The sequence below is a fragment of the Primulina eburnea genome, chromosome 1, assembly GCF_022965805.1.
Source record: "Primulina eburnea isolate SZY01 chromosome 1, ASM2296580v1, whole genome shotgun sequence".
In the NCBI taxonomy this organism is placed as follows: Eukaryota; Viridiplantae; Streptophyta; class Magnoliopsida; order Lamiales; family Gesneriaceae; genus Primulina; species Primulina eburnea.
Window position 1 is genome coordinate 514,398 of NC_133101.1, and position 18,292 is coordinate 532,689.

The 18,292-nt window shown below is 35.7% G+C and overlaps 4 protein-coding genes across 11 annotated transcripts; 2 read left to right on the top strand and 2 right to left on the bottom strand.

The window, feature by feature from the left end:
• Positions 1 to 756: 756 nt before the first annotated feature.
• Positions 757 to 3,589, top strand: LOC140829635 (uncharacterized). Of its 4 annotated transcripts, none has more exons than XR_012117533.1 (5): positions 757 to 940; positions 1,422 to 1,871; positions 2,344 to 2,588; positions 2,702 to 3,083; positions 3,252 to 3,589. XR_012117533.1 is itself a non-coding variant. In XM_073192972.1 (4 exons), the coding sequence occupies exons 2-4, from the start codon at positions 1,423 to 1,425 to the stop codon at positions 2,932 to 2,934; spliced, it is 927 nt and encodes a 308-aa protein (XP_073049073.1). In that variant the 5' UTR covers positions 757 to 940; position 1,422; the 3' UTR covers positions 2,935 to 3,589. The 4 variants fall into 4 exon arrangements, 2 of the variants coding, with proteins under 2 accessions (XP_073049073.1, XP_073049137.1); XR_012117553.1 differs by having other exon boundaries at positions 3,271 to 3,589; XM_073192972.1 differs by having other exon boundaries at positions 2,702 to 3,589.
• A 614-nt stretch (positions 3,590 to 4,203) lies between these two features.
• LOC140829468 (phosphoenolpyruvate/phosphate translocator 2, chloroplastic-like) lies at positions 4,204 to 6,939 on the top strand. Of its 3 annotated transcripts, none has more exons than XM_073192765.1 (8): positions 4,204 to 4,670; positions 5,046 to 5,168; positions 5,265 to 5,417; positions 5,660 to 5,745; positions 5,840 to 5,924; positions 6,010 to 6,129; positions 6,250 to 6,327; positions 6,417 to 6,939. In XM_073192765.1, the coding sequence occupies exons 1-8, from the start codon at positions 4,314 to 4,316 to the stop codon at positions 6,615 to 6,617; spliced, it is 1,203 nt and encodes a 400-aa protein (XP_073048866.1). In that variant the 5' UTR covers positions 4,204 to 4,313; the 3' UTR covers positions 6,618 to 6,939. The 3 variants fall into 3 exon arrangements, with proteins under 3 accessions (XP_073048866.1, XP_073048945.1, XP_073049006.1); XM_073192844.1 differs by having other exon boundaries at positions 4,388 to 4,630; XM_073192905.1 differs by having other exon boundaries at positions 4,531 to 4,670; positions 5,031 to 5,168.
• A 1,235-nt stretch (positions 6,940 to 8,174) lies between these two features.
• Positions 8,175 to 11,716, bottom strand: LOC140829856 (shaggy-related protein kinase epsilon-like). Of its 3 annotated transcripts, none has more exons than XM_073193299.1 (13): positions 11,512 to 11,716; positions 11,077 to 11,257; positions 10,876 to 10,968; positions 10,616 to 10,675; positions 10,142 to 10,414; positions 9,710 to 9,781; positions 9,579 to 9,635; positions 9,330 to 9,470; positions 9,165 to 9,215; positions 8,914 to 9,009; positions 8,744 to 8,827; positions 8,528 to 8,630; positions 8,175 to 8,445 (listed from the first exon to the last, which is right to left on the bottom strand). In XM_073193299.1, exons 2-13 carry the CDS (start codon positions 11,176 to 11,178, stop codon positions 8,360 to 8,362), a joined length of 1,218 nt encoding a protein of 405 aa, XP_073049400.1. In that variant the 5' UTR covers positions 11,179 to 11,257; positions 11,512 to 11,716; the 3' UTR covers positions 8,175 to 8,359. The 3 variants fall into 3 exon arrangements, with proteins under 3 accessions (XP_073049400.1, XP_073049276.1, XP_073049337.1); XM_073193175.1 differs by having other exon boundaries at positions 11,068 to 11,257; XM_073193236.1 differs by lacking the exon at positions 11,512 to 11,716 and adding an exon at positions 11,375 to 11,493 and having other exon boundaries at positions 11,068 to 11,257.
• A 1,366-nt stretch (positions 11,717 to 13,082) lies between these two features.
• Positions 13,083 to 15,490, bottom strand: LOC140830056 (peptide deformylase 1B, chloroplastic). The gene is made up of 6 exons (XM_073193354.1): positions 15,221 to 15,490; positions 14,956 to 15,094; positions 14,517 to 14,709; positions 14,332 to 14,442; positions 13,787 to 13,849; positions 13,083 to 13,640 (listed from the first exon to the last, which is right to left on the bottom strand). Exons 1-6 carry the CDS (start codon positions 15,462 to 15,464, stop codon positions 13,539 to 13,541), a joined length of 852 nt encoding a protein of 283 aa, XP_073049455.1. The 5' UTR covers positions 15,465 to 15,490; the 3' UTR covers positions 13,083 to 13,538.
• Between the last annotated feature and the right edge of the window lie 2,802 nt (positions 15,491 to 18,292).

Genomic DNA, 18,292 nt, shown 5'->3' on the forward strand with positions numbered 1-18,292 from the left:
AGAGATTCGAACCCCACGAGAAAAAAAAAAAAAAAAATTGTTCTTTGGTTTTTCCATTTTCTTTTTTTCAAAGTGAGATGAAACAAATATCTCTCGTTTGATAATCATTACCTCTATGCAGACCGGGGATAATATCATTCCACCTGGGATAAATCATCCGCCGCCAATACAACTTTTTACTAGAGATGTATAAAATTTGAACCCGTGTCATTGGATAAAAATGTAATCTAGTCCTTATCTCAAGCACCGAATATATCTATCTAAAGACATAATAAAAGATACAGTGTTTGGTAAAATAATTTTGCTTAATTTGTGTAAGTTACGATAATAACACTATCCCTACTCATCCAATTTCCACCTATGACCAGTTTTGTAATTTCTGCACCTCCTCCAAGAAACTGTATATAGAATTGTCAAACTGTATTAGGTTCATCGGGTTGATTCATCCCATCTCGCTAAATAAGCGAGTTGAATCGATAATTTTTTAATCCACTCAAATGACGAGCCAATCCATCAAATGCTAGGTTTGTGCTGGTAGCAAATCAATTTGTCAAACATAACTAAAAATTGACAGGTTATCAGTTCAGTCAAATAGACAAGTTAGATGGACAATATCTCAAGCCATGGATATGGCGGATCGACCCATCCGGCTCCACCAAATGACAAGTTGTGGCAGATTGAGAACTGGTCCACCTCGTTGGTTGGTTTTGATATCTCTGATTGTGTAGGATGAGACGCTACATCAAGCAAGTTTGGATGGGCTTTAAATATGGGATCATCCAGCACACCGAACGGGCCTCTAGGATAATCTATATATTTTTTCTTGGGCCTTGAGCTTTGGGCTCGTCCCCCGAATCCATCGTTATTGGAAAACCCTCACCACCACCAACGCTTCCGCACCCACAGAGAAGAAAACTATCTCCACGCCATAGAATTTGAGGTAAAACTCGATTTCGTGCTTTTAAGTTCGATAAGAATTGTGTGGACGGTTTATAGTTTGAATGCGTTGCTTGGCGATTTGAAAGAGTTGAACATTTACTGTTTGGATACCGTATTGCTAGTTTATTGTAACTTTCTTGAGGTTTAAAGTGAAATTTCAGCTACAGAAATCGGTGGAACCCAGGTATTATATAAAGTGTCTAGTTTTGTTCATCCGTATATCTTAGGAAATATGGGATTTCCGAGTAAGGTAATCTGCCGGTTTATTTCATCTTATCTATGCGGGCATTGCCCCATGATAGAATGGATGGTCAAGATTTGTCCATGCATATGTAGGACCCACTTTTTTTTTTTCTGAAATTGTATGATTGGTAAGATCTTGGCCATCTATCCTCTCATGGAGGCAATGCCCACGTGGGTAGGATCTCATTAACCGTAATCTGCCCTGCTGATTCCACATAATTTTCGGTTTTGTACCTCAGAATGTTGGCGCTCGATCCCACCGATAAATTATCCAATAACCGTTGCATAAGCTATGGAGATTTGGTTATAGTATATGAGAGACACGATAGAATGAAGGCCGTAAAGGTTTTGGAAAATGGCGTATTGCAGAACCGATTTGGTATGTTTAAGCATTCAGATTGGATCGGAAAACACTTTGGATCAAAGGTGCTAAGCAATAAGGGTGGATTTGTGTACTTGTTATCTCCAACTCCAGAGTTATGGACCCTGGTTTTAAGCCACAGAACTCAGATTTTGTACATTGCTGATATCAGTTTTGTGGTGATGTACTTGGAGATTGTTCCGGGTTGTGTGGTGCTTGAGTCGGGAACTGGAAGTGGATCGTTGACTACGTCGCTCGCTCGTGCAGTTGCGCCAAATGGACATGTTTATACATTTGATTTTCATGAACAGAGGGCAGCCTCATCTAGGTGAGGTGTCTTGAGAGTAATTATTATTTGATTTTCTTTTTTAATTCCATAGTGTTGCTCAAATTATGGGATTTCATGGTGTTTTAAGGAATTGTCAGTATCCAAAGTTATGTTTTGTTAATTATAGTAGAAAGCACAAAAGAGCTCATTTTACAAATAATTTTTTCTTCACTGCTCAACAGATCCTGTTCATAGGATTCATTAGGGATTAAAAATCTGATCGGATTCTTCAAAACCAAGAATTTTTTTGTTATGCTTGGTAATTGGATCTTGTCTACGCGGCAGAGTTTGTTAGAAATTTTCACTTGTTGATGAGCATTAACTGAACCTAGGCACGTAATCACGGTGATAAAGTTTGTTAATATTAAAGGGACCTTGTACATTTTACACTTGATGGATGACTCTTGACTGGTGGAGTGAAGGTATGTGTATCATCTATATTTTAGCAAAATTTTCATATTTCTCACTGCAGGGAGGATTTTGATAGTAACGGATTAAGTAGTTTGGTGAGCATCGGTGTGAGAGATATACAGGGTGAGGGTTTTCCTGATGAATATTCAGCGCAGGCAGACTCCATTTTTCTTGACCTGCCTCAACCATGGTTGGCCATCCCGTCAGCTGCGAAAATGCTGAAGCAAGATGGGGTTTTGTGTTCCTTCTCTCCTTGCATCGAACAAGTACAGAGATCCTGTGAGACACTCAGAGTAGACTTCACTGGTAAGTTTTTTGGGAGTTTGATTCTGGTGGAGAATTCAGTGATTATTTTCATGTTATAGGCTATTTATCATGCTATGTTATATTGGCGCTTATGCTTGGTTTTGATTTTTCAGATATAAGAACATTTGAAGTGCTTCTCCACACATATGAAGTTCGAGAAGCTTCCTTGAGGAGCTGGGAGGATAATGATGAATGTCTATCAGCTATGAAGAGTTGCAAGAAGAGGCAGCGTGGAGCAAATGGGGTGGAGAATTCTTTTCCTCGCTCTATCATGGCAAAACGAAGTGGTGAGGCAAGAGGTCATACGGGTTATTTGACATTTGCCAGACTCAAGTGCACAATGTGAAGTTTTCTTATACCCGAGTTTCTCGTATGACTTGAGATTCTGCGAATTAACGTCCATGGATTTTATCATCAACTTTATGAATAAATTTCGCCCAGTGTCCCCCTCCTTCCCCCGCCGCCTTCCGACCCGCGGGAGTATACAATGACAAGGTATCTGATCAGTCTTCCGTCCTATTAGAACGTTTTTCTTTTTTTTTCTATGCTTAGAGCTAAAAGGCTGGGACAGTCAAAGCCCAGGGCCTGAAATAAGTACTTTAAATGGCTGAAAAGAAACTACATCTTTCACTGCAATTCCAACTTATACTGGATCGAATGCAGAAGGAAAATATCGTAACAGGATTGCTAGTTGGCCCCCTTTTAGCGATATCCCTTTCAAACATGAGTAGGAGACTTCACCGATTCAGGCTGCCAGACGAATTACCTTTGGAAAGGCTACTAAGGTGTTTCTTCGAAGTTTAGTTTTGTAGAAGATTATGGAGGGAAACGAGGTGTTGGTCTGTAAAACACGCTTGGTAATTGTCATTTGCTTGAGATTTTAAGCCATTCACTCAATCTAATGGTGATTTTTTTATCTTGAATTTCTGAAAAATTGTGAAGTCTCCCACACAAATAGGTAAACTAATATGTTCAGCCAGTTTCAAATGTATTTGTATACAGCCAATTGTTAATTATTTTCCATTTTTTGAATTACCGTTTTATAAATTTTAAAATTTGAAATGTTTAACAGATGACCAAGGGAAGTGATAATGATATTTTTTGCCTGGGGCAAGCTTATGTGTCCCGTACAACGGGACCATCTTGTTTTGAATCCAAGTGAGCTGAAAATCACACGATAGTGTGTCCACATATTGGATGAGTGGTAACTAGAATTTCAGAGAGCTTTGCTGTGTTTCACAAGATTTCCGGAGTTGAAGTCACTTCGACCACACATTTTAAATAATATATACTTTTTAAACATTGTTCTCAATCAATTATCTGGTACTAAGCAGTCGATCTTTCAAAACTTCGATTTCTTGATTCGAGCTGCATCGCTACCAACCATGGCTTGTTTTTGTTATATCGTCAATTTCTTCGAAACTAAGTTATCGGTTTTCGATCTTATGAAAATGTATAAGAAAAATCAATTTAATTCGTTCAATCAAGCTCTGCATCAGAAGGAATAAATATAAGAAGAATTACTAAAGATAATGACAATTCTGTCATCTTATAATGATAATTATGTATAATTGATTCTAAACCACACGTGACTTTACCTTTCTGAAACAACAAAAACGATATTATCTTGCTTCACTACACAACCATTTTCTTGGCTAGGAGAAAAGATGTATACACATCCACAGATTAACCACCTTTGATTTGTCCTAAGCAGATTTCAAGAAAATGGTGAGCTATGCATCGGCCCTTTCCCCTTCTAAGCCATTCATCAAATCTTTAAGCCAACCATTTAAAAAATTCAACTGCAGATTTGGAGCAATTTTTCACGCAAGCTTTCTGAAATCAACGCACCATTTATCTAATGCCAATAATCTCTCCTTCCCTTCAAGTTCACTTCCGAACGATTGTAGTAATGCATATAAATTGGCTAGCCAAAGGTTGTATGAGTTTAAAGTCAGATCAGCAGCAGAAGGCATTAATGAGGGTATGAGTACTGATGGAAAGTTACAAACATTACAGCTTGGATGCATGTTCGCAATCTGGTATCTATTAAACATATACTTCAACATCTACAACAAACAGGTCCCTTTTCTTTTATGCATTTCTCTGTTTCTGGATTATTAAGTGTTGGAGTACCGTTTTCTCATGTCAAGAAGTTTAAAAAATTTTGTTTTGCCGTTCAAAACGTCGTATGAGTTAAAACATTCATAGTCACCAAAACAGACCGAGGTTAACGGAGTCAGTACTTCTTGTAAATCCCTAAAACGATCTCTTTCTTTTGATCACCTATTCAAGTCCATGATCGGAGTTCTCCTGTTATTTCTGGCCGCCGAACTGTTAGTCTTTGCCTCAGTAAATCATAAATGATATTGGGATTTTGATTGTTAATCTATGTGCGCATGAAGTTTAAACTTTTAACCAACTAAAATATATTGATATTAGATTCTTGAAGCTTAGGTTTTGAAGGTTTATCCATTCCCTGCGACGGTAACAGCATTCCAGTTTGGTTGTGGAACAGTGCTCATATTTCTGATGTGGGCACTAAAACTCCATCCAACACCAAAACTAAGCCGGTCTCAGGTACGTATTCTGCATCTCAATTTTATGTTTTAATTGCATAACATTTGGCTGTTGTTTTCTCAACCTTCTTGCTTATTATGAACATCATTTGTCTAGCTTGGACCAATATTTCTACTGGCTCTTGGACACACAGCAGGAAATCTTTTAACAAATATAAGTATCGGAACTGTCACTGTTTCGTTCACACACACGATCAAAGCAATGGAACCTTTCTTCACAGTGCTGCTTGCTGCCCTGTTTCTTGGAGAGGTAAACGTGCCATTTTTTGTTGCCCGTACCATTGAATTTTAATCTCTCTTCAGCTGAGAAAATGTTATTGTGGATTGTAATCTGAAATAACAAGGGATACATTGAGCAAGTAGCTTCTTGGTAGAAGGGCTTTTAGTTATATGTCGTGACATCACATTGTTTTGCCTCATAGTTTTTCCTTCCTTAAGAATCGGCAGTTTTATATCATTTGAAGTTATTTGACTTTCAGTTTGATCACACAGAGTCCCTCTATATGGGTTATTGCTTCTCTTGTTCCGGTTGTTGGTGGCGTGGCTTTAGCATCGTTCACTGAGGCCTCTTTCAACTGGTATGATTGTATGAATCTCTTCAAAACTGTGGTTTGGTTTATTATTTTTCAACATTCATTTGTTGCCTGATGATGATGTTTTGTATATTAACAGGATAGGTTTTAACAGCGCAATGGCTTCAAATCTTACAAACCAAACACGAAATGTCTTCAGTAAAAAACTAATGGTTAAAATGGAGGTAAGTTCCATCATATTTATCACAACTTTTGCTCCCATGTTCTTTGGTGAAAGAGTTTCCAAATCTTCTTGGTTGATTTTGACAGGGAACCCTGGATAACATTAATCTGTTCTCTATCATAACAATCATCTCATTTTTACTTCTGGCACCTGCTGCAATATTCCAGGATGGTGTCAAGTTTACTCCTTCATACTTGCAATATGCTGTAAGAAACACACACATTAAAACACATATATGTATCGAAAAAATCGGCGTTTTTAAATATAAAAAATTCCCTTATTTCTTAAATTTATTTTATTTTGCTTAATCATCTTTATTTATACAGGCAAGTCAAGGTTTGAATGTTAGAGAGTTGTGTATAAGGTCTTTTTTATCTGGTTTCTGCTTCCACACGTACCAACAGGTGAACTCTCACACAAAACTAAATATTGGCCCGTAAATCTTGATCATCTTCTGCATGATATTATTAACGAAATTTTAATTTGTGGGCAGGTTTCTTACATGATATTACAAATGGTATCACCGGTAACTCATGCAGTAGGAAACTGTGTAAAGAGAGTAGTGGTGATTGTGTCTTCAATAATCTTTTTCCGAACGCTTGTATCGCCGATAAATGCATTGGGGACTGGTGTAGCTCTGGCTGGAGTTTGCTTGTATTCAAGAGCAAAGAGAATCAAACCAAAAGATGAATGACTAACACTATTGCATACATTGGTGTAGAAAAGCAAAATGAAGTGATAATTAATAAGATTTGGAGCTCTTAGATGATGAAGTGACTTTGAGCTTGAATTTTGGGGTCGATTTGAAACTCCATACTTGGATATTCATGTATCCCAAAAGATTCATTTCAGGAAAAAGAAAAAAGAAGAAGTACGGAGATTGTTAGTATCGACTAGGTACAGCAGAAATGGTGTTTGAGAGAAGGAAAAAACTGGAAAACGTGTCGTATTTACGACTCTTTTGTTTTGAATCCAAAGATTGTAATAGATAGTTCTTGAAACATTCTTTCATCAAACTGAACACTGACAGTTTAGATTAATTTCGGCTATTACAATCGAAGGAAACACCAAGATGGTTAACTGATTAATTTTTGTAAATCTATAAATATACTAGCGTGATGCACGTGCGTTGCACCACGTAATATCAGTTATATTATAAATTTTTTTAAAAATATGATTTTCTAAAAAACAATTTGAATCATTTTGTTATTTATCTAGGTTTAATTTTTTATCATATTATACGCTTTATAAGAACTTAGATATAGATTGCACATATAGTTAAAAAAAATTCACATATTGTACGAGCGTTTGCCGCTTTATCAAAAGCTATAGCTGGTGGTAATGGTGCAACTCAAATCTTTTAAACCACACCGCAGTTAAAGTATCACGGTTCGATCGCTCAACCAAGCAAGGACAATTATTGCACTTATAGTCTCCCTTCCAACAATTACACTCCTTGCAATCAATGGGAATCAAACCCGTGACCTTGGCTCTGATACCAATTATAGGACCGAGCTCTTGCCATTTTACCAAAAGCTGTAGTTGGTGGTAATGATGCAACTCAAATCTTTTAAACCGCACAGCAGCTCAAGCACCACGGTTCGATCGCTCTATTTACAACTATAAAGATTTCTTGTTACGATAATTTGTGCGTGTGACAACTCGTTCAAAATTCGACATGAGCTTAATTTAATTGAACTCAAATCAAATTTAAGTAGCTTGAGTTTTTAGTATACGTATACAGAGAATTATGTATCATATCACAAAATGACTTAATAAAAAAACATCGGTCGTCGGCGCCAATCTGCTTTGGTTCCGATGTTTTTTTGGATTTCTTCGTGCTTCAATTCGTTAAAGGAGATCTGCTTCCTCTTGAGACCTGGTCAGAGAATGAGATGATTGGTTCCGATGAGGCTTTCCATGAGCACATCGTCGACGTCAATCTTGAAAAAAAAATAACCAAACCACATATACGATGCGATTTATGTTTAATATTTTTAATCTCGATTTTTATAAAATATTATAAAAAACGATGAGTTGCAATTCAAACAGTTCAGACGGTTAATAAAAAAATTGATCACCCTGGATGAAAAGCAACCAGACAGCGACTCCACAAACATGAAATCTTGCATATTTCACACGAACACGTGACTTGTGCAATTGAAACATATTTAACATAGAAAATTACACAATTAATTCAATCCCAGATTGGAGGTAAAACGTTGACATAATAGGAACTAATAACAAGATCGAAGAAAACAAGTCCTGCATTAGATTGGCCAATCAATTAGCCTAGAGAACAAGGGAAACAAAAGAATTGAACATCCAGTTGAGGTTAATCACTACAAGTCAGTACAATCGGGGTTTCGGATTAGATTAGAATAACAACACCAAGTACAAATCAGCTACAAGTATACACCAGCATCTTCAGGAAGTTCAGGCACCAAAGAAGAACGGATACTGCTTCCGAGCATGCTCAGGTATCAGTTTGGAAAGTTGTTCTGGAGATGCTCCTTTCAACTCTGTCAATAAAGAGAACTTGACTCAAAATATGAAGTGGTCAGAACAATAAAAACAAAGGTGCAAAGGTTTTGAAGAATCAACCTTGGGGTTTGAAGTTGAAGAGAGGAGGTAATGGACGACCATTGGGAAGACGCGTATTGGATTCATGGAGTTCGTTGAAAAACGGGTGGATACAAGCTTCCAACTGAAAAAACAAGTGAAAATATCCATCTAAGGGTCTAAAAGCACTTGGTGTATCAAAAAAGAAAGATGTGACAAAGGAAATAAATGATGCATCAAGAAGTCGGAGATACTTACGGCAGTGCACCTTAAGTTTGGAGAGTATTGAAGAAGTCTCGACACGAGATCTACAGCTTCAGGTGGCATCCGTTTGTGGAAAATCTGCAGGCAACAAAAATTAAATACAACTACATATAGACAAAAATGATTATAAGAACTGGGCATAATAGCCAGGAGACAGATCTAACCTTGTGCCATGGATGAGCCTTGATTTGGGGGAATTTGAACTCAGTGTAGTTTGGATTCATGCATTTTATTTCCTCACGCGTCGGTGTTCCAAGTACCTTTCAAATAAAGATAATCAAATCAGACTGCCATTAAATTTATGATCCTCAGAGGATGAAGAGAATTAGAGAAATATAGCATAAATATGTTATGAAGAGAATTAGAGAAATATGGTATAAATATGTTCATACCAAGATAGTAGATTCACTTTTACCTTGATAATTTCCACAAGCTGATCAACTCCACTCTCCCCGGGAAAGATGGGCTGCATTACGGATCAACACGCGATCAAAATACAGAAGCCATAAACCAATATTATCAAAATGGTACATCATGCCACATATATGAGTAATAACAAAAATGTGAACTTCATAAGAACCTGTCCAAGAAGAAGTTCAGCAAGAACGCAACCCACAGACCAGATATCAATAGCACTAGAGTACTCAGTGGCACCAAATATGAGTTCTGGAGCACGATAGTACCGAGAACATATATAAGAAATATTTGGCTCGCCTTTCACCTGTCAAATAAGATATAAAAAGATTAGAGCATAGAATCATTTATTGCCATGGATGCTTGTCCAGCCAGTAAGAGCAGCCCTATCAAGAAGGAGATTAGATAAACGTACCAAAACTTTTGCACTTCCAAAATCACAAAGTTTCAGCTGATGGGTATGGGGATTGACCTACAAACAACATATTTAATAGATCACAACAACTGAACCACAATGACCAGAGACATTTATTTTCAAGAGCGTACCAAAAGGTTTTGAGGTTTGATGTCCCTGTGGCAGACTCCTATTCCATGGATGTATGACAAAGCTCTAAAAATCTGTGCATCCCAAAAAACAAGAAGGAATTAGCCACCTGAGGTGCAGCAACTAAATCATTCACAAGATTCATCGTGATAGATTCACTTTACTAACTGCTCAAACAACGGATTTTTCTTTGAAGAATAAACCTCATCAATCCACATTTACCTCTCAAAAGAATCCCAGTTGCACGATAGATAACAACATAAATCCAAGACAATGCTAATATAAATTAGATAAAATATTCCAACATTGGTTTCAAATAACTAGATGTGTGAAAATATGTCAACAAACGCCACCAAATTCAATTACAATCACAAAGCAACTACTTAAGAAGTTGGACAAATTTTAAGCATCACAGCCTATCCAAGCTTCCTGACCTGATACGTATAGAGCTTGACATAGATCATTGGCATTCGTTGGTTCGCCTTGTTGTAATGTCTAGCAACCCGGTAGAGTGTCTCAGGAACATATTCAAGAACTAAATTGAGGTAGAGATCATCCTTGTCGGTGGTCGAAAAGAAGCAGTGTTTAAGTGAAATAACATTGGGGTGATCCAGAAGGCGCATCGTTTGCAATTCACGATTTTTGTATCTTTTATCCTGCAAAACTTTTTTGATTGCGACCATTTCACCAGTCTCTAGATGCTTTGCCTGCGATGACATAAGCACATTTACAAAAAAATATTCTGCCTTTTGGATATAATAACTTTAAAAGAAAATTTTCAAGTCTTGTTGCACAGAGTGTACAAGTATTACTTCTTTTTTCCAAAACCTCAAAAAATAATAAAAAATTGAATCCCGGAACTCCGCCACTGACCATTATAATATACTATGTAATGCATAAAAAATCACCTGAAATACAATCCCAAATGATCCTTGTCCCACAACTCGCTCCGCCATATAACTTACAGTCTGATCAAACAAGATGGATGCAGTGAACAATTTATTCTAAGATAGCTCGAAGCAAGATAATAATGACTGACAGGAAAATTAGATGTAATGTTCTATCTAGTTACCTCAAAATTTATATCTAATTATCCTGAAATTTTAGGCCATGCAGAAACTAATAAATAATGGAAGACGCCATTACTCGGAATATTCTACCATTCTACCTGCTTGGGCTGGCCATTTTTACCACCGATAGTCGTCACAATTATGTGTCCTGTTTCGGTCCCATTTCCATCCACCACTGTTGCTTCCATTTCCTGCAACCAAAATCAATAAACAAACACAAATTATGATGCCATCAGGCAAAATGTGCACACAATAGCAAATTAAGCACAAAGTCCCCCACAAAAGGCTACCTTCTCCACCTTCTCATCCTTGATCTTCATTTCATTGATTTCCTCCGGAAGTTTGTCCACGAGCATCGCATCACACTTTGGCTTTTCACAAACAACACCACCTGCCTCCATACTCGACAACGCGATGACTAAAAATCTCTATTCTAACGAGCTAAACAAGTAAACCTTCAGCTTCCAAAAACTTAACAACCTAACAAAAGGTAAAAGAAAAAGATTAAACAAGCCAGAAACAACCATTACAAATCAATAATTCAATATTGATATACTAAAATACAAAACATTCAAAACTATGAAGAAGAAAACAAACACAAGATCTCTATCAGCGGGTCTAAGAAGAAAAACGCAGCTCAACTTCCTATAAAAAAAATAAAAATGGTGGGGGGGGTAGGTGGGGGACGAAGCAGCGTCACAAAACTTTTATACAACTGCACAAATAAAACACACCTGCATCAACAGAGCCACATTTCGCAGACTTCCAAGCTTGAATTCAACGTACAGCTGGTTAAACCCTAGGAAATTTCAGAGAAATTGGGAATAAGAAAAGGTAAAAAGTGGAGAAATAGGTGAGTGCTTGAAAGTTTCCCAAAAGCTTTGACCGAGGAAGGAAGAATGTCTTTTTCTCTTTCCAAGTATATCTATCTGTCTCTCTCTTGGGACACTCTGTCTGGTAATAAGAGATGTTATCTGGCGGATGCCAAATGCTTTTATCAAATCCAGTTGATAGGAATTACCCGGGTCCGGAAAGTTGCGCTTGACAGACACTTGTTGGATTGTAATTGGATGACAGGTTGACATTTGTTTGACCACATTGGAATATCACACAGCACGATGATCTGGTGGAAATGGTCCTTTGCGAGGGGCCCGTTTCTTGGGCCAATTGAAAATTTTATGGCCTTTAACGCGAGCTATGTAACTACGAGGCCCAATAAGCATTTTTGTGTAGAATTTAGCCTGTTCGTTACAATCTGTGTTTGCCACAGTTTCAAAAAATGTTGTCAAATTGATAAATTTTTATTTCATAATTTCTTAAAAGAATTCATAAGATGTTGAAAAAAGTTGTTTGAATTTTTTTAATTCACCTTTTCATTTTTTTGTTAATTAAAATTTAATTCGCTTAGATCTATATTTTGTACTCATGATACGATCGATCACCTAGAAGTTTTTGTGAATTAAAAATACCAGATTCCAAAAGATGTCCAAAGATATTTATTTATGATATGTTCATAGAATCATGTCATTTTTTTATAAGTACTATAATAAAAAGATTTTACAATGCCTGATATCAACATATTTAAATTATATCCTCATACCAACCAAACGCATGATATTTCATATAAGTAAGATATAAGCTGAAACAAATCTAAATGCGTATAAGATATTCTAAATAAATTCGGTCGAGTGTCCCATTAATTGCATAATTCTATTTAAACAACAAATTATGGTAGATTCCATTACAAATTTGAGTGTATCAAATGTAGCTCAAGTCAAATGGGTAAAAAGCCCAAAAAAACATCACTCTAATATGTTATATGACAAGATAATCAAAGAAATCTGGAGAAGATTAACCAATTTGAAATGTGCGTTTTCGTAGCTTGATCATGGAGCTCAGATATGAAAATATCAATGCTATGTAATCATCGAAATATAGATTTATTAAAAATTCGATTTCATGAAGTTTCCAAACATGGATCTATAGACTTTTACACTGTTCTCTCGTATGATTCAGGAATAGTCGGTCTGTTTAGCTCATAGCAGCCTAGCTCCATAGCTGCCTAGCTCGTAGCTCTAGGTAAGGAAGTGCCTTACCGCAGTTCAGGAATGCTTGGCTCGTTAGCTCATTAACTCCTTGTTAGTTCTAATTCCTGAGCAGCTCGTGTTTTAGAAAAAAATGAGGCAAAAAAAGATACTATGCAATTCGGTCAGAGTGTTAATAAAAAAAAATTATCACCCCTGGTTTTAACACACAAAAATCACCTGATAAAACAAACAATGAGAACAAATAACAAAATATAATATCATCTAATTGAAAATCATTATTGATTAAGTAAGATTTATATGACTTTGTTCTTCTTTCCCTTTTGTTTTTTTATCAGATACAGTGAGAGAACTGGAACTTAAATTCAAACTTGCACAAGAAATTTAGTTTAAAGAAACTGTACTTAAATTCACATCAATATTCATCACTGATCTAACATGGTATGATGTAACACCCTTTCTTCTCTTCTGACTTCATTGGTGGACCCTTTGTTCATGAGAGTAAACTTTATGCTAAACTGAGTGTTCTTACAAGTTCAACAAGTGCCAGAAATCTCATTTTGTCGAGTAAAAAACTTTATGATTCCATACACACGATTCTATTGCGAGTAATGACACTTGCAATTTCTGCTTCTTCGCCCTCCTTTTTTCCAAGCGAGTTTATTAACTTCAACAATGTGACAGAGGAACAGAGAATATTGCGCTGATGAGAGTAATCAAGATTTTCCAAATCCAACAGCTTTCATCTTTCTTCTGCTTTTATCAATCTTTTCAGGACTTGGTGATCCAGTCCTCTCCTCATAACTCTTTTCCATGGCCTATTAAGAACAACGACAACAACTAATCAAGATGTTTCCATGAATCATTGTAAGAGTTACCCATAAAATATTTCTAGGCAAAAAGGACAGCCAGATTCTATAACACAAATAGATCATGATATACTATGATTGTAAGAATCACTTGCCTGTAAATCCACGCGAATACTATCAAGAACTTCATCGCTCATCCTATCAAAAAATAGGATGCCCTGCATTTTGTTTCAAATTAGAACGCTCCAACAAGGAGCAAAATTCAGTTCCGCTCCTTTTCAGATTATATTTACAAGAGGTGCTAACCATCGTTAACTATTTGAAAAAGTCCTGTTAATACCTGAAAATATCTCGACACCGACACAATATATTAAAACAAGTTAATTTTCAATACTAGATCACGGATAACATATTATAGAGTAGGGTATCGAGCAATGTGAACAACAAGGGTAAATTATCAAGACCTTGTTGCATTTGGACTGAACCATTTCATTTGTGAGAGAGATTTGGAAGAGACTCCAATAATCGATTGTTTGAAATACTTTGTTTCTGTTTTGACTTGAGAAACATAATTAAAAATGAAGTTGAGGAATTTGAAACCGTGATTTGAATAATCGTCAAATAATTTAGACAAGACGATATATGCTTGCTTTTTGTCCTTCCATCAAAGCAATATAAATACAAATTCGAGAACAAATACCAGTAGATGATCATATTCGTGCTGGAAAACCCGCGCAGGAAGTCCTGTCAAATTAAGTTCAAATTCTGCACCTGTAATATCTTGTGCCTCGACTTTCAAAGAATCTGGTCTCTGAGGAGTAAGATAATACAAGTAAAAATAAATCGAGGAATTGTGGTTCGCATATATACTTTAGTGTTAGATACCTCCACATCAGCGTGAATCCCTGGGAATGACAAACAACCCTCGTTATACGGAACAATCTTTTTGGAATATCTAGTGATGCGTGGATTGACAAGAACAATCTCCTCTCCTTCACCACGTTCGCCAACTGTATTAAACACCATAAGTTGAATATTTATCCCCACTTGTGGTGCAGAGAGTCCAATTCCATCAGTTCTGCAGGAAAAAGAAGTCAACAAGTAACTCTGGGTAAAATAATAGAAAATTATCACAAGTCTGAGTACCACAATGCGAGCTGGCAAACTTTAAATAGACTCAAATTTCCAGACACTTTTCAAATTGATGTGTCCTAAAATACAAATGAATGCATATTCCCATCCAAACAACTCGTCATGAATTGCAAAGCATCTCATCCACTGATCAACAAGCTTTCACAACATGAAGAAAAAAACATAAGATCACCTGTACATTATGTCAAACATCTCATCGACGATCTTTTTCAAATTCTCGTCGAAGGTCTTGATTCTCTTGTTCTTGACTCTCAAAAATGGTTCTGGATACTTCACAATTTTAAGAGGCTCCCCATACAATAAATCAGCCGCTGTCCAAAAATCGCAAACAAAATGAGCTATAAACATCGAATTTTTAAACCCAAACAGGGGGAGGGGGGACAAGTTGAGCTAATCAACGATTAAATGGAAGGAAAAGTGAAAATGTGACTGATTACCAGAAGCAAATGCTTCTCCACGCGAGGATGAAAAGCTTCGCCGAGCCTGCGCAGTGATTAGCAGTTTGGGGGGGTTCTCATACTGGTTAAACGATAAAAGGAAATGTCTTCTGGAGGAAAAGGGTAGTATTTGGCTGAGGTTATGTGAATACAATAGGGCCGCTGAGCTGCGGTGGGAGGGGAAGCATGTCCGAGTGTGAACTACGGAGGAATGGAGATAAGTTGCACGAGCCATCAACCACATAGCAGCGGCAGTACACGGGTTTTCTTTTTAACCTATAGTACACACTATATATATATATATATATATATATATATATATATATATATATATATATATATATATATATATATATATATATATATATATATAGGCATAGTTTGGTACACATAATAGGATAAATACATGATATATAATATAAAGATAAGTTAAGGATAAATAAGATGTAGGATATTATATTTAATGTTTGGTATGATTTTAATAAGATTCATCTAGTTATCAAATGTACCAAACTATACAGTACAAGGATTTTCTTTTTAACCTATAGTACACACTATATATATAATATATAATGTGATCAGTGACACACATTTTAAATTTATTGGTATTTCATGATTTTCGCGTAAAAAATATATATTATTTTATTATAATGTTATACTTATAGATAAGTAATTAGACAAAGACAAAAAAAAAAAAAAAAAAATAGATGCACAAAAATTACTACTAAATAGAAACCGACAAAATTAACTAAGAAATATCAACAAAGGTTGATATCATTTTGAAATATCAAAGTTAGTTTTATATGAAATGCTAAGTTTAATAATATAATATAGATAGATAATGCGTTAAGTTGGAGAAATAATATAAAAGAGTTTAATTGTTTTACTTAAAAAGATTGTATTCTGAAGTTAAGAGAATGCATGAGGACAGATAGTGTTGTACAATAATAGTTAAAAAAATTATAGAAATGTATCAAGAAAATCACCTTGAATCAGACGTTGGCTCAAAATCAGGTGCTGCTTATGGGCGCATTCAGTGTACGGCGAACGGAGGCCACGGCCCCCCCAAAAAATTTAAAAAAAAAATTTAGTATATATTAATTTTTTTTAAACTAAATATATAAACAGATATATATATACATGGCCCTCCCAAAATGAATGATACGTCCATGTATCTCAGTGGCTAAAGCCAATTATAACGTTTGCTCCACCCGATTTCGAAACCTGATCCCTCTTTCTTTCTTTTTTTTGGCTTAGCGACTGTTGTGACAGAAACCGTCGCAAAATCCGCGACGGTTTTTTATAACCGTCGCCATATAGCGACGGTTGTTGAGAAAACCGTCGCAAAATAAACTAAGCGGCCTCCAATATCGAAATCCTAGATCTGCCCCTGGTGCTGCTACTGATATTTTTGACAGGGAAAAACGAAGAGGAAGCTCTGTGAGATTATGAAACGATAGATTCTCGTGATGTTTCACAATTTTTTCTTTAACCGCAAAGTTCCAACAATTTTATACACGACATAAAACTGGAGTCCAATAAATATTTCCTAAACATGCAGATTTCCGTATAGGCAACCAATTGAGAAAATGCTAATTAGCCGATCAACAGCTAGATAAACAGAGACTTGTGGTTAGAAAGACAAACAACTTTAGTCACAAAAAAGAAAGTGCTACTTTGTTCCCACTTCAACCACAAACTCAAGATGAGGGAAAATGACACTAGTGATTTCAGAATCATAGCAATAATCCCAAACTTTTTCTCAATCTACTAAATAAATAACTGTAGATTCTAACTTAAATTGACTGACGATCAGACAACATCGATGTATCAATAATAGAAATCTCATTCATAGAAAAGTGAGCCAAAATTTTTCATTGTTTCTTTTTTTATTCAAAATATTAATTTTGTGAACTTTTTCATTAAAATTTAAGACAGACAATTCTAGTATCTTTGCTTAATTAACAGTTAAGCTAAATTCTTTAATTTTCAATAATATAATCTATTCATAAGCTCCTTCTATAAGCAATTTTTTTGATTTTCATCAAACTACAGTCATCAAATTCAACTCATTGAATTTCAATTATCTCAACGATAACATATAATCCAATACTTGTGCGATCATCAATTGTTCAGGGATACAGCTAACCTTAAGTTCATAACTTCATGTGATTCATAACAACATTTGTTCTTATTTGAGCTTACCCTAATTAGCCTTATTTTTTTTCATCAAACCTCTTGATCAAGAACGTTATAACTCAAGTATAATTGCACTCATCAGATCATGGTAAGAGCATCTAGTAGCATCGTCTTATGATACATATATAAAACTGATAATGTCGGCAAGAACCAGAAAGTTATGATATCGTACATTACGGTCTCTTCAACTCATATATCACGATCGATTCTACAACAATTGGTACATCCAAAGTTGCAAATGAATTTGATAACGATGTGGTGTATCTTTGAGCAATAATAGTGACATTATATGTGTAACTAGGAAAACATATTTCCCTAAAGCATATGTTTTGATCTTGCAATAGATTCTTTACACTATTAACTCATCAAATCACATATTATATCTTCACATGCGGGAAAGTGGTGAATCCTACAATGCATTGGCTCCTACATATTTTGAAACTACATCCAACCTCGTTATCTAATGACCAGTAAACAGATCAAAATTCATGCTAGTACGCAGAACCTCCATATTGTCTCGGGTCAAATGACTAAGGATGTACAATCATAACTATAAATTATTCCATTCGATAAGTGATAACCGTTTGAAAAGTCCGAGGAAAGAGTGTTCAGTGCCTCATCAAATGAACAATCATATGTATAAATGGACATCCACGTGTCCTTCAATAATGAAATTTGACGTTTACATCAAAGATATCACTCTCAAACTCGAGCAATATTTATCTTTGTTTTAAGCGGGTGAATCGGCTATAAACATATTTAGAATATACATAACATTTCCTAATTATTTTCATGTTCCATTAGACTCGTGAACATCATGGTTCTTATAATATATTCAAGAACTTTATATATATAGCTTGCATGAGTATACAG